A 15,437-nucleotide genomic window follows, 5' to 3' on the forward strand; every position below is an offset into this window, starting at 1 on the left:
TTTCTTTACAAATGTTAAATATATTTTACATTAAACTGACTTTTATAAAAGATTTTTTTTTGTCAAACATATTTCATAATCTCCCCCCACCCGGCCACCCCCCGGTCGAGTTTTAGATGATTGTAAAGATTATATGTCTGCTTTTCAATCAGTTAGAATTCGTCATATTCCGTGAAACAAATGGTGTAGCAGATAGACTTGCTCACTTAGCTAGTTTATTTCATCAGTTTGATGACACTCATGCTATTATTCAGAATGTATTTTACGAGGATTATTGTAAGTGTTTTTCTGTAACTCGGGGTTCAGGTTTTATGTCATTCTGAGACATAATTTTAATATAATAAATAGAACTGAGTATGGGGCTGAGCCTCCCAGCTAAAAAAAATATATATATATGGTGTAGCCTAATTCGTGATCCCTCTTATATCTCGCACTGCTCTCCCTTTCTATCATGAGTTTTTATCTGGGTTATGGCCATAGACCATTGTATCCCTTGTCATCAAACTCTAAACAAAACACATTTGGCTTGTCTCTAATGTAGATCTGCAATTTTTATACAACCCTTCAACCATCCTCGTTGATCTCGAGTCTGCTTGAGATCCATCTAGGCACGGATTTTGTAATTGGTACTTGAAGATTGCACGGCTCCTGAACTTGCAGGGTTTTTGGTGGCGTTTCTTTAATTAGTGGCTGCAGCAAGATGATCTTGAAGAAGGAGCTTTGCACGAATAATTTATCACCAACGTTATTTAAACTAGTTAAAAGGTCAACAATTATTCAAATGGTCTTAGAGGTTTTGGCTTGCAGTTTGTTCATTTCTATAATCGAAAGGAAAAAAAAAAAGAACAAAAGAAATTGAAGTCACAAATAATTAAACCTTCTGAACCAAGAATTCATTGAAAAGCTTTACAGATTCCAAAATGATTATTTATAATCTAGTTCTGAGTAGCTCATTATGAATCTCAGAATAATCCCAAGTTGTTCACTGGGGAAAATACATTTTTTATTCATTAGTTTTTCTTTATAAAGACGAGGAAAAGATTTATTGACATCAGATAACAAAACAACACTAAGACTTTCTCAATGCATTGACCACCCTACAATTCCTTCTCACCTCCCCAGGTTGCTGGATCTGCAAGTCACCCAATTTTATCATCCCCTCAACAAAGGCCTTGAAAAAGGTTCCTTGGTCTATACTAAACTGCCTCACAAATCCCCTAGTCTGTGGAAATGTGTAAAGTGTTTGATCCGAATTCAGAAACCCTCTGCCGGAAACCAAGTCCTTGAAGTACTGGTTATCAAATAGCACTGATGTTGCATCAAGGTCTCCGGTCACGTTTTGGTCCACATTCAAAGGGCAAAGCTTGTCTAGCTTTTCTCTAAACTTGGGTTCAATGGCAGGATCCGGCCTGCCAGTGCCGGATTGGTTGTAAAGCCGAAACATGATGGAAAAGCACCGAGCTTTGCCAATGGAGTGTGATCCAGAAAGTGCAACCATGTCTTTGACAGAAAGATTGAATTTGCTGAATAGATCAATGAGAAAGGTTGCATTAGATCTTGGACTTGGCATCACATTGTCTGAGGCTTCTTGGCTTGCTGTTAAGCTATCCAATCTTCCCAACTTCACTTCCCAATCTGGTCCTCCAGTCTGAGTAACAAAACATTATGTGATATGAGCTGCATGAACTTGCTCGATCAAAATCTATTTACTGTCCAATATATACGACGAAAAAAAAAATCTAAAATGAACTCTAGCTTTGCACACAAATTCTTATTAATTAGTTGTTGTAAGTACTACTTTGATGTCAGTGTAATACCAGGGCAACAGCATCTCTAGAAGCCATGATTATGATATCCGCGCATGAAACAACTCCAGGACAGACATTCTCCAAGGCTTCCTTGGCTTCATCAACAACTTCATAAGATCTCAATGAATTTATATTTGAAAGGGCGAGTTTCTCTCCGAGCATGGTTGGTGTGTCATCAAGTAACAATGAAGCATCACAACCCTACAGGGATAAGAAAATATTAAGTGTTCTGTGTTCAATATATGATAGTAACCATTGACGAAATATAATATCTAGTAAGTCCTTCGGGTTAATTCCAAGGATCTCCGTAGGGAAAGATGGTGAAGGGTTAGGATAAGAAGACGCTAGCTAATATTTTCAAAACGCACGTAACTAGTATTTGGCCTTATATATGTAGTTAATTGGCTTACATTAACAAAGCAATCGTGAAATTGGAGTCGCATGACTGAGGCGAGGCTCCGGGGTTCTCTCATCAAAGCCCTCCACATGACATCTCGGACGATGTATTCGGCTTTTGGACACACTCCCGAGTAATAACCGGTCCGGAGGTGTGTGGCCGCACCGGTTATTATGTGTAGGAGGAAGATGAACAAGAGAGGAGACATTGAATTGGGAGAGATAAGTGACTTAGGCAAGTGTGTCTTTGAATTGGTACGATATAGAGTTTGTTGTGGCTTTTTATACTTGTGGAATGCTCGTACAGAAAGAATGTAGATGTAGTGGTTATTCAATCACTTAAAAAAGAGATGGTTGATATTATTAAGAGGTATTTGAAAGTCAACAAGATGAATATGGTGCAATTAATCCTTCTACAATATGCACTGAGACAAATATTAATCCTTCTAGCTATTAAAGCTGGGCTGATCGAAGTTTGTGGTTCAAAGACGGTTGGCTCGGGTGGAGGTGGTGACGGATTGTCAGGCACCGGTGCAGATGATCGAGGAGGATGGAGTGTGTTATACGAATGATGTAGTGAAAAGCCTAATATCTCTTTTACATGTTCAGACAGTCTCAATTTGTTCAGGGGAAGCAAAACCCAGCGGCTCACGTGATTTGTAACCCAAGAACATGGAGCATTTGTTTGGTTAGAGGCCGAGTTTTCTTGTCTCATCGGGAGGTCGTTTTGCAATTGAAAATGTCAGTGCGGGCGTTAAATTAGCTTATGAGTGTGCCACACCGCGAATAATATGCAGTATAAAAGTTGGAGTTTCAATACTCCAGAGTATCATAAGATTTTCAGAAAATGACAGTATTTGAGCTCGATCATTCAAAAGTACTAAAATTTTTAAATAATTTTGAGAGAAAGTTTGAATTTGTAAAAGAACCCGCACGCGGTTCAACATCCCCGTAAATATATGTTTTTATACAAATGATGAAACAAATCTTAGACGTGTATGAACATATTCAGAAATTTGTCATACTAGAATTGACAATATCCAATTAGAAGTAAGATAACAAATAATATCGAACAGTAAATCTTGAATCTTTCATAGCATCTAAAGGCCTAGATTTCTTTAAAAGTTAAACAAACAAAAAAAACAAAATCACGGAAATCGAACTATGCTTGACCCTTTGGAATCCTTTTTGGCACTTTTACGGCCATAACAAAATTAAGAAAATGAAACGTTACACAACTTATTAAATATACTCTAAGCTATAAACATACTTAAATTTTGATGGATCGAGCCGTTGATAATCAATTTAGACAACAAATAGTATTTTGGTGAAGTCATGCATGATCATGAAAAGTTCACTACTGTCTACTGCTCTCATCTCTAGTGTAATTAAATGGCCCATAGCATGATAGTTTGCGCTTTGAGGATAGTTTGCGCTTTGAGGGCTCTCCCGGAATTGCTTATAAATTGTGTTGATAACTTCAAATTCTGATAGCAGTAACTCTAGTATTTTGCTGCTAATTATGTTCAATGATTATTTTAACTTCCAGTTTTTTGGATTTGATTGTTTTAGAGACACTCTTGTATTTAGTTTTGTTGTGCTTTTTTCTTCTTTTAAAAATTTTTTAATGGTTATTTATTTGGGTAAATACCCAAAGCCAACAAGTTCCAAAGTGATGGTACTGTAATGTCAGCCAATGTGATGGTCCATTTCGGATCCTTATTATGCAACTGTCCTAGTTGTAGGACCAGAACACCAGATATTTGAAGCCCCTCAATTCACATTCACCAATTAAGTCTGAGATGTCAATCTAGCTGTGGTCCACCTGTATCTAGCTGTGGACCATTGGCGCGTGAGCAACACGCACGCTGTCAATCTAGCTGTGGTCCACCTGTGTCTTGATCCACAATTGAATTTTCGTGTCCCTTGATGTATAGATATATGGCTACAGTCGAAGCACTTACCCACTATACAAACCACTCACTTTCTTCCGCTTGATGTTGTGTCACATATTAACTTTTCTCCCGACATAGTTATACCCTCAGACCTCAGTTTGATTTATTGAAACCCTTTCACTTTTGTTTACTCTACATTATTGTATCGAGCAGATTAGTTTGATACACAGGTAAATTAGCTCGATATAATAGTAGATTAATTTGAGATCAAGTCAAGCTAGTCTATTTATGCATGAAGTCAGTCTACCTCTGCATCAAATCTAATCTACTTGATGTATTGATACATTAATGTACCGTATAATTTTCTTTCATTTTTTTCTTTCTGATCATCAAAATAATCAAAAATTGTTTGATCATGTCATTTCATTATCTTCATGCTGAGAAATTTTTAGGTGGGGGTTTCCCCACCACGTGGCTTTAGGGCCATCCAATCAAAAGAAATAAATTTTTTTCTCTTTTCTAAAACTACACCTGCTCTCTAAATGTACAATACCCAAAAGATCTCCATGCTGGATAATGATTGGTCTGCCGCACCATGTGGCGGTGCGGGTGCCCACGCAAGTCTTCCTCCTTCATGTTTATTCCAATGTGGAATTTGAAAAAGATTATGATTGTCAATTAGACAAACAAAATTAAATGGGGAAATAGCTATCTTTCCTCAACTGAAAAAGGTTATTGTACTAGATTCAAGGAACTTCTTTATCTTTGTAAACATGGGGCACACAGTGGTCGAGTAGTCCATTTGAAAATGATATTTAATTACTAGATTACCAGAAACAAAATCCCCGTGCGATTTGAGATTTGACTTATCCAATCTACAACAGTAATAAGCTTTTTCAGATGAGGAAGGGAACCATGGAGGACTGTGGTTGGGAAGATTTCTGCATATCTCACTTTCAATACTTTTGATTTACTTTTCTGTAGTGCACATTATTCTATTTAGAAGAATAGGGTTCTTCTCATCTCCAGCAGCCTTTGAGCCGAAAGTGTAGGATTACAAATCCAAAAGTGGATCATTACTAATCAGATTTTCTTACTTCTGTTATCTGTTATCTTACTAGGGGTAGATATGAATAAACTCAAAGGCATCAGTCTCGTAAAAGTGGTAAAACGTTTACTAGCAAAATATCTATTCAAGAGTTACTGCAACGATCAAACCTAAAACTAAAACAGTTTACAAAGTGTTGTTTACTCAAACCTAAAATGACTCCAGAAATTTTAATGTAGGACAAGGCTTTAGCCAATTTTAACAAAGAATATCAAAAAGAAAGGAGTGGAACATGTCGATAGATTTTTTCCCTAGGACAACCTCATCAATCCAAAGCCAAAAAAAAAAAAAAAACACGGAACATTGTGTATTCACAATTGCTAGACTATGATGACTTTCGAACAACATGTATCACTCATGAGAAGATATGCTTGGTGATAATTGACAGTGGTTTACATGAGAACTTTGTGGCAAAGAAAGATGTGGATTATTTTCAATTATCGATGGAGAAGCATATTGATCCATACTAGTTTCCATTCGGGGAGGAAGAATATGCACAAGTGTCAGAAGTTTGCAAAATTCCTTCTATGGGAAAATTTTATAAAGAAGAGGTTACTTGTCATGTGATCGATATGGACGTCACTTATGTGCTCTTTGGAAGACCATGACATAAAATAGTCAAGGGTATGTATTGCCAAGATGATTCATATTTATTTTGGTGGGAGTCTCACAAAATCAAATCAAATCAAACCTAAAAAGAAGATCATCAAGAATGACCCTCCTAAGATGTGTGAGAATAAACCCAAAGAAGTCACTTTGTCCATTGATAACCAACCTATTGAAGACAAAGTAGGCCTCATCATTTAGCCCGCGGATCAAGTGGGCCGATGGAGGCTCGCAAGCCCGGCCATAGGCCCTTTGACGACCCTTAAGACAAAGAAGTTGATTTGTTCATCGAATGGTTAAACATGTATAGAAAAGATATTTTTGATGGTGAAGATCAATATATGATCAAGTACGATTCTCAACGCATAACTCAATACTATTCTATCAACATGATTGTAGGTGATAAAGCAGATTTGGAGATGCATGTTCACCAAATTAAAAACTTTGTCTCTACACCAAATTCCATGTCATACATGCCTACTAGTGATCAAGATAAATCCAAGGAGAAGTCGATGTCGAATCCTTTTCAAGTGGAGGAGTTCAGGTTCCAAGATGCATATTTCAAACTTGTTTATGGTATTGGATTCATGGTGATACCTTCTAAATTCAAGAATGTTGAAGTTGATGGCTTATCATATTTCATTCCTACTAATGACCGAGCTATATTCAAGCAAAATTGGAGGTCGAGTTCTTTTCAAGTGGAGAAGATAGATGTAGCTCATCTTTAGCCAATTTCAACAAAGAATATCAAAAAAGAAATAAGCGTCGTCATATTAAGAAGAATGATTTGAAGATTGGAAATTGATATTCAAATAAGCGTCTTAATGATAGAATTACTTGTAAATTGCTCTTTTAGATATATCAGGTTTCTCGGGGTTGGGACCCTAGATACAAATTGGCGTAGTTTGACAAGTTTAGTATTCTTCTAGAATTTAGGATCTTATTTCCTGATTTTGGTTAAATTAGGTTTCTTTGTCCTAGTCTATAACTAGTAACTAGTTGTTATTTACGTTTTCTAGTTCTACTAGGTTTAGGATTTGGGCACTATATAAGCACTTTTTTTTAGAGAAGTTTCTCTTTGTTATCTTACGCATGTTCCGTATTCGCTAGTGGATTCGAGCCTATTTCGCAAGTGGATTCTAACTTGTTCCATTTAATTTCAACACTTGACGAAATCATATTTCTACCGTGACACGCTTCCGACATCAATTCTAGCCTTGCAAAAGGGTTCTGTTTACTATCAACATCACTCTACTTTCTCTTTTCATATATTCCAACCAAAACCTTCATAATGACAAGAAATCAGACTACGAATAGAACTTCGTAATCTGTATTCTTTCTAATCTTAAGTCTGATCCCTTCAAGACTCTCAGAATGTGTTGATAGGGCGACGATTAGCCACCCTGCAATTTTTCCTTATCTCCCCAGGTTGCTCAATCTGCAAGTCACCCATCTTTATCATCCCCTCAATAAAAGCCTTGAAAAATTCTCCTTGATCATTGCTGAACAGCTTAACAAATCCTCTTGTCTGCGGAAATGTGAAAAGTGTTTGATCCGAATTCAGAAACCCTCTCCCGGAAGCCAAGTCCTTGAAGTACTGGTTATCAAATATTATAGGTGTAGCATCAAGGTCTCCAGTCACATTTTGGTCCACATTCAAAGGGCATAGTTTCTTTAGCTTTTCTCTAAACTTTGGTTCAATGGCAGGGTCTGGCCTGCCAGTGCCGGATTGGTTGTACAGCCGAAACATGATGGAAAAGCACCGCCCCTGTCCAATGGAGTGTGACCCTGAAAGCGCAACAAGGTCTTTGACAGAAAGATTGAATTTGGCAAAGAGGTCAATGAGGGAGATTGCATCGGCTCTTGGACTCGGCATAATGTTGTCCGAGGCTTCTTGGCTAGCTGTTAAGCTGTCCAATCTTCCTACCTTTACTTGCCAATCTGGTCCTCCAGTCTGACAACAAAAAATCAGAAGGACAAACCAGAAAAAGAAAATAACTCTCTCAAGTCATAATTCATGTTGTACAAATCTTTCTCTAGCATTGGTTATAGTCAAAGGAAATTACATATGCAATAGCATGATATCCTCAAAAAAAGAAAAAAAAAAGAAAAAAAGAAGAAGAAGTAATAGCATGATACTGCAAATCAACATTACAGATACAATCTTGTGCAGTAAAACAAAAAATACCTTTTGGGTTCAGGAGTTAATGACCCCCTTAACATCAATTGACAGGAAAAAAGAAAAAAAGAAAACATCTTTACTCATTTCATCCTTTAATTACAGAGTGAATACTTTTCTCTAAATCCCATTTTGGCATGGGGTAGATTTCCAATCATGATCTGGTAATCCAAGCCACAAATTAACAAAACTAGATTTTACATTTTTAGTTTTGGGTGATGATAAAGATAGATAAGAGAGAATCATACCAGAGCAACAGCATCTCTAGAAGCCATGATTATGACGTCAGCACAAGAAACAACACCAGGACAGGCTTTCTCCAAGGCTTCCTTGACTTCATCAACAACCTCATAAGATCTCAGTGAATTTATGTTTGAAAGGGAGAGTTTTTCCCCAAGCATGGTTGGAGTGTCATCGAGTAACATAGAAGCATCACAACCCTACAACACATATAACTTAAAACCATAAACACAAAGGCCTATAAGGTCTATAACCAAATTAAAGCTTTTTCCTTTGTTTTACTCACATTAACAAAGCAATCATGGAATTGGAAGCGCATGACCGAGGCAAGGCTTCGCGGCTCTCTATCATAAGCCTTCTTCATGACACCCCGGACTATGGTTTCAGCTTCCGGGCACGTCTCGGAGTAATAATCGGGGCAGAGCTGCACGGCCGCCCCGGTTATTATGTGGACAAGAAGGAGGAGGAGAGGAAGGAGGAGGGGAGACATTGTATTTTTCTTTATGTCCAATCCAACTCGGTGCATGTCTATATAGGTGAAGAGGTGAGGAGGCTCTTACCCTTTTTCTGTTTGGGGATTTGGATTGGTGGGGATACAAGGATGGCTCATAATGGGGTTTCAGAAGACAGAGACCAGGACGGGAATTTTCTGGATCCTTGTGTGCTGTGATGGCAGGAAGCAGGGGAATGCAATTGGGCAAGAGAGCCGACTTGAAGGGACTATAGGCTGTTGAGACTGGGAGTGGGGACTGGTGGCTGCGTCAACAATTACGACACCCACGATGATGCTCTGACTGAAGAGACCATCAGTATATGTACTCTTATTTCCTGATACCATTTTGTAATTATGAGGTTTGTCCTGAGACTCTGAAAAGATCTATTTTTGGGTATGGATATTTTTTTTTTTTTTTTTTTTTTGAAATGGGGTATGGATTTTAATGGGATGCAGATTGTGGAGCTGTTATAGCACTGGTGGGAAAAAAAAGAATAAAGGCATCATTACTTCATTAGGCAGGCGTTTTTGAAGGCTTGATTGTCCAATTCAGGGAAAAGAGATCCTGATTACCTTTCCTCTGTTTTTGCTGAGGAATGGCTGAATCCACAACCTTTTATTTTATTTTTTCTTTTAACTTGGACTCGTTGAACTACGGTGTGAAAAGAAATACCGTTATTATTTTATCAAAAAGAAATATATATTTTTTTCATTTTCAGTAATCAATTAAATAAAACGTACTTTATTACTTTTCATTGTTTAGTTTTGAAAAAATCTATGGTTTTGCCTTTCTTCCAGTTCCATTGCTACAATGCTTTTCAAGGTAACGTTTTTTGTTTTGTCGTTCGTCTTTACAGTGCTGTGGTGAATATCCTTTACCCGACATTGATTTGTAGGAAGGGATTGGAGTTTCTATAGTGGCTTTGTCCATTTGAGAGTTTGATGTGAGTGATCAACCCTTGGAAAAGTCGGATGGCTGTGGTGATGGTGCAAGCGTCAATGACTGTGGATGCACAATGAATTGGTCTTGGGGCGACCTTGAGAGTGTGTCGATGGTGTGGCTGCGCAAGGTCTCTAGCTTTCGCAGGCCTTTGATTTTGTAACACCTATATCAAACTAATATAGGGGGAGTCTAATGAGAACTTTAATAATGAGCTCTCCATGAGGACTTTCAAATAAACAATTGTAAGACCCACTTTTTGATTACATCTAAGCAATTTAACCATTAGATGTTTAGGTCTCCACGAGCATATCACTTCTGAAAATTTTCTTCTAAATTTTTAATTGTTAAGATACTGAACTAGATCAAATCAATGGATTGACCAAATATGTTCAACTTGAATATTTTATATTCATAAATGATAAACAACGATTATGAATGCCTTAACGATTTTCAATTTGGTTGAAAATTTATAGAAATGATTTAGTCACAAAGAGTTAAACATTTAACGGTGGATTTGCCAAACTGTGATTTAAAAGTGAGTTTTACAACCGTTGCTTTAATCCTCATTTTAACAGTCCTCATTAGAGACACACCCATATATATTTGGGAATGTTATGAAGTATTGAGGTGTTATTTTAGTTTAGGACAAAATACTGTTTACTCCCTATACTTATAGGGTCTCGACGTTTCAGTCCCTGACGTTTCAATTTCACCTAAAAACTCCCTAAACTCTCTAATTTCACACAATAGGTCATTGCCGTCAATTTTCCATCAAAAACTCCGTTATCTTGCTGACGTGGCATTCCTTTTACATTAAAATGACTATTATACCCTCACTTACTCTTTTTTTATTATTTATTTATTTTTTTCTCTTTATTTTTTCTGTCTCTTTTGTTTTTACCTCTTCTTATTCCCCCCCCCCCCCTCTATTGTCTCCATCCTCAGCTTCACTGAATCACTGCAACCTTCACGGCGTCGCCACCTTCCTCGCTCCGCCTCTGCCGTCGTCATCCTTCCTTCCCTCCTCCGATTCTCCACCGCTTTCGCCGTCGCCGGCGCTCTTGGGAGTCCGCCGCCGCTACTACTGCTTTTCTCTGCTTCATCTTCCGAATCTCCGGCATCTTTCTCTCCACCTCATCTCCAGCAACCTCTTCCTCATCCCCTTCACCACCACCGCCGCTGGTTTGTCCTCAAGGACTCCCATGTGACCCCCCCTCCTCCACCCCACTCGACGTCATCCCCGTCAGCACCTGCCTCACGGTCAAAGGCGCCGAGGACGTCCTCCACAAGCCCTGTGCCTTCGAACTCTCCATCACCACCCACGACTCCATGTACTTAATCACGGATACGAAGCATTGCTGCCTTAAAATCAAAGAAAATTCACCAAATTAAAGAAAATGGTTTCTGAATTAACCTTATGAGAATTAGGAATTTCTGCCAGAACAGCCTGAAGTGCCGTCACAGAGTTCCTATACCGAAAGCGAGCCTCCTCAAGAGCTCCGCCATTTCCAAGACCACCACCGCCGCTCGAGTCTCCGTGATTTTGGGTATTTGTGTTGTCAGAAGAAGACGAATCGCTATGAACGGCGCCGTTTGAGAGCGAAGGATGTCCGTTTGCGGTGGTAGTAGCAGCGGCGGCAACAGAGGAATTGGTGGACCAGAGTAGGGGGTTGTAGAGCTCTTCGTTCATGGAGGAGAGGATCTGGAAAGCTGACTCTATAACGGAGTGAACTTTAATTGTGTGCTTGTGCTAAACCTGAGATGATTTGTTCTACTGGCTAATTGAGGTTCGCAAGAGGAGAAAGAGAAGGCCGAAGTGCAGAGAAATGGTGGTGGAAGAAGACGGAGAGAAGAAAAAGGTAAAACAAAAAAATATATAAAAAGAGAAAAAAATAATAATAAAAAAGAGTAAATGAGGGTATAATAGTCATTTTAGTGTGAAAGGAATGTCACGTCAGCAAGATAAAGGAGTTTTTGACGGAAAATTGACGGCAGGGACCTATTGTGTGAAATTAGAGAGTTTAGGGAGTTTCTAGGTGAAATTGAATCGTCAGGGACTGAAACGTCGAAACCCTATAAGTATAGGGAGTAAACAGTATTTTGTCCTTTAGTTTAGGGTTAATTCCTGTTTACCCAGAAATCACATGTATTGTGCCCACTTGCACCAACAAGTTTGTATTGTGTCCATTTACACAAATCTTTGGGGAAAAGACCTATAAGGGTAGTCTTTTCTAAACTAGTGTCTAATATGTCCTATGCTGACTTTTTGGGTTTAACCTTTGCTTTTTCCTAAAAAAAAACTGTTCACACTTTTGAGAAAAACAAAACTAGCCTTCAACATGCCGAAGTTTTTCACCTAACGGCTTCCTGCCTAACAGTTACTTTAACAGGCAGAATCACTGCTGCTTGTTTCTATCTTAAGCTGAGTCAATTTTTCCTAAAAAAAAGAAAGTCTAAGCCTAAAAATAGTACAGGAATAAGGCAGAAACAGATATAATCATTTAAAACATCAAACTAAAATATAAAACATAATTGACAAGGTGGATGAGCAATCTGAAATTATTTATTCAAACATAAATTACAGAATAAAATTCAGAGCCTCATTCTCAGGTAAACAGCTAAGGAGCTGTTTAGCTATCCATAAGAATGATTACATATACTTACTTGTACCGAGGTACTTCACACTTAAACCGAAAGAAACTAGCACACTGCTACTGCTTGAGAGAAGACTCTTCTGCTCAACTAGCTAATCTTAGAACTATGGCAATTTTTCGGAAAGGTTTTTCTATGGTGGAAACTTTCGATCCTTTTTTTTCGAATGCCTTACAAATGAAACTTAAAGCTCCTTATATAGGGAGCGGACCTCAAAATGAAATTCAAAACAACTAAACGTACAGAACAACTCCGTGATTTTTTGCTTTCCTGAGTGCTCCTGATCATGGAGGTCGGACGGGAAAAAGCAGATTCCTTAGGTGAAATGTTTTTCACCTTGTTCTTTTCTGAAAAGCAAAAGCATCTTTTGGGAACAATCCAAAAATGCTTTCGGTGTTTTCTACACCTGCTGCTTCACATGTTCTCGTCTGTTTCTGAATTGTGGCCAAGGACAAAATAGTTGTTATCCATCCGGGCCATTTGAGTGGTAGTTGCATTGTCTTCGACATCTGTATCAACATACATTTTATAGTGGTTGTCACTTTCAAGTTTTTCGACCCACTGTAAGCATGCCAGCGTCGAGTCTATCTCTTTTCTCATGAGAGATAGGAATAGGTCACTACTGATTACGTCAGGGTGATCGTAGGCAGTGATCATGGTTTTTTCTCCTGCTGCCAGGAAGGTATTCCTTGTTTCTTCTTCGATGATCTTCTTGATATATTCAAGGGACATGGCCTTCATCCATGGAATGCTTGAATTTGGCTGGTCATTGTATCCAACACAGGCGGGCTGAAGATATCTTCGTTGAATAATCCTCACATAGTGATAAGGAGAAATGTATTCAACCTCACCATTTGTTTTCTGAATCCATTCTGGTGGAGTAGATCTGAACTTCAGTCTCAGGGTACAGTCATTTTTTCTGATATTTTTGACTGTGTTGACGATGATGGGGGGGCAGGCCTTTGAGATCATCATTCGTTTTGCTCCAAAGATTATGAACAAAACCATTTTCAACAAGCCAAACCTTGTGTTCTTGAGGATGTTCACTCTGAACATTGACTAAGTATCTTCCAACATAAGGTCCTGCAATGATGAAGAGGGTTGGAGGAATACAGGCCTCAGAATTGTGACTTCCTATCAAGTTATGGAACTCGAACCAATCTGATTCTTTTAATGCTATGATAGGAACTCTAGCACTTTTTGGATCTTCAAGATAGTGAATTTTTTCACTTCGACCAGCACTCTGCTGTGTGTGAATTTCGGCAATCTGTGGTATAGTATTTTCATAGAGTTCTTCAGCTAGGGCAAACAGAGCTGGGAACATTATATCATTGTTTCGTTCTTGAAAGGCAAATAAGAGGTTATCAAGGATTGCCTTTTGGTGGTAAGCTAGCCTCCGGCCAGTTCTGAACACAGGATTATCAAAAGTTTGCAGTTCGTAATTAAAAACATTTATTACTCCAGTTGGAGTAGGTTTGCTTTTTGGCAAAGCAACAGCCTTTAACGGTCTTGATGAGCCTTTAACGGTCTTGATGAGCCTTTACCGTCTGCCGTTTGAGACGGGCTAGCCAATCTTTTACCCTGGGATTGATCAGTTATGGCTAGTCCTTTTGGACCTAGCAGGAATCTTTTGAGGATTTTTTCTTTAGGATCCTCAGCAGGTTCATGTTCTTTCCCAGTTCGTCTGCTTCTGAGATTGCGACCTTCGTCGTCATCTTTTCGGCTGAACATTGCCATTTCCCTGGTTAGGGCGTCTGGAAGATAGTTCTTTTTTCCTGCAATTAATTCAACAATATAATCATATTGGTTAAGAAATAATTGCCAATTTGCTACTCTTCCTCTATCAGCAGCTTTGTCAAGTTTAAAATTTTTAAAATTCTTTACTCTAGCACAATCGGTGCGGACAGTAAAGGGTTTTCCAAGAAAAGCTGGAGAATTTAAAATTGTTTTCTTGACAGCCAAAATTTCTTTTTCCCCTGTGGGATAATTTTGTTCTGCAGGGCTGAACTTGCCGCTACAAAATTTGCAGATCTTTTCAGTATTAGTTCCAGGCGTTTTTGCCAGGACAACACCGGACCAATAATTATCACTCGCATCTGTTTGGAGGATAATTTCATCATTTTCCTCTGGTTGTTGTAGAGGAGGGAGATTTTTGCAGAGATTTTTTATCTGCTTCACAATTTTTTCATCATCTTCAGTGAAGTTCCATTTTCTTTTGGAACTGGTTTTAGGAGATAACATTGCTATTAGTCCTGAGATTTTGGGAATGAAATCTCTCCCATAATTAATGACTCCTAAGAATCTCTCTAGACTCTTAGCATCAGGAATTCTATCTGGGAACTTCTAGATCTTCTCAAGGATGTGCGGTAGGAGTTTTATTACTCCATTCTTGATGTTTATTCCTAGGAAATCAACTTCATCGAGGATAAAGAAGATTTTTTTTTCACTTAGGATAATTCCATGCTGAACTATCAGCTTGACAACGTCATAGAGGTGTTTCATGTGTTCTTCTTTGGTTTTGGAGAAGACAAGGATGTCATCAATATAGACGACGCAAAATTCAGCAACATGTTTGAAGATGTCATCCATCTTTCTTTGGAAGATTGAGGGAGCTTGTTTTAGACCAAAAGGCATTACTAACCATTCGTAATGTCCTTGTGGTGTTCCAAATGCAGTGAGAGGAACACTCTCAGGATGCATCTTGACTTGCCAAAATCCCGACTTTGCATCGAATTTTGAAAAGACTTTAGCTCCTCTGAGCTGGTTGATCAGTACTCGTACTTGAGCAATTTGATAACCGTCCTTCACGGTTTTGTTATTGACATCTCTGTAGTCAATTACCATTCTAGCTTTTCCTCTGAGGTTTTCTGCATGATTTCTCACGTAGAATGCTGGAGCATGATGAGGGCTAGTGGAAGGTTGAATTAATCTCTTGTTCAGGAGATCTTCAATATCTTTTCTGAATTCCTTTTGATCTTCCTCTTTGTACTGAGGAATGGTTTTGACATGACAGATAGCATTCATATAATGTAATCTCAATTCACAGACCACAGGGTCTTTTTCCCAAAATTTCTGAGGGTCTACATCGATATTCTGTTCGAGTAGTTTCTTGATTTT

General features: G+C 38.4%; 2 protein-coding genes across 2 annotated transcripts; both read right to left on the bottom strand.

Annotated features, from left to right (window-relative positions):
- Positions 1-968: 968 nt before the first annotated feature.
- LOC133723746 (peroxidase 17-like) lies at positions 969-2,785 on the bottom strand. Its single transcript, XM_062150615.1, has 3 exons — positions 2,219-2,785; positions 1,818-2,009; positions 969-1,648 (listed from the first exon to the last, which is right to left on the bottom strand). Exons 1-3 carry the CDS (start codon positions 2,411-2,413, stop codon positions 1,070-1,072), a joined length of 966 nt encoding a protein of 321 aa, XP_062006599.1. The 5' UTR covers positions 2,414-2,785; the 3' UTR covers positions 969-1,069.
- A 4,256-nt stretch (positions 2,786-7,041) lies between these two features.
- On the bottom strand, positions 7,042-9,023 carry LOC133723754 (peroxidase 17-like). The gene is made up of 3 exons (XM_062150625.1): positions 8,519-9,023; positions 8,241-8,432; positions 7,042-7,767 (listed from the first exon to the last, which is right to left on the bottom strand). The coding sequence occupies exons 1-3, from the start codon at positions 8,756-8,758 to the stop codon at positions 7,183-7,185; spliced, it is 1,017 nt and encodes a 338-aa protein (XP_062006609.1). The 5' UTR covers positions 8,759-9,023; the 3' UTR covers positions 7,042-7,182.
- Positions 9,024-15,437: the final 6,414 nt, after the last annotated feature.

The sequence above is a fragment of the Rosa rugosa genome, chromosome 1, assembly GCF_958449725.1.
Source record: "Rosa rugosa chromosome 1, drRosRugo1.1, whole genome shotgun sequence".
Lineage (NCBI taxonomy): Eukaryota > Viridiplantae > Streptophyta > Magnoliopsida > Rosales > Rosaceae > Rosa > Rosa rugosa.

Coding starts and splice junctions, on each gene's coding strand:
- LOC133723746 (XM_062150615.1), bottom strand. CDS start 2,413: ATGTCTCCTCTCTTGTTCATCTTCCTCCTACACATAATAACCGGTGCG. Junction 2,010..2,218: donor TTCACGATTGCTTTGTTAAT/GTAAGCCAATTA, acceptor TTATCCCTGTAG/GGTTGTGATGCTTCATTGTT. Junction 1,649..1,817: donor CTAGAGATGCTGTTGCCCTG/GTATTACACTGA, acceptor TTTGTTACTCAG/ACTGGAGGACCAGATTGGGA.
- LOC133723754 (XM_062150625.1), bottom strand. CDS start 8,758: ATGCACCGAGTTGGATTGGACATAAAGAAAAATACAATGTCTCCCCTC. Junction 8,433..8,518: donor TCCATGATTGCTTTGTTAAT/GTGAGTAAAACA, acceptor TATGTGTTGTAG/GGTTGTGATGCTTCTATGTT. Junction 7,768..8,240: donor CTAGAGATGCTGTTGCTCTG/GTATGATTCTCT, acceptor TTTTGTTGTCAG/ACTGGAGGACCAGATTGGCA.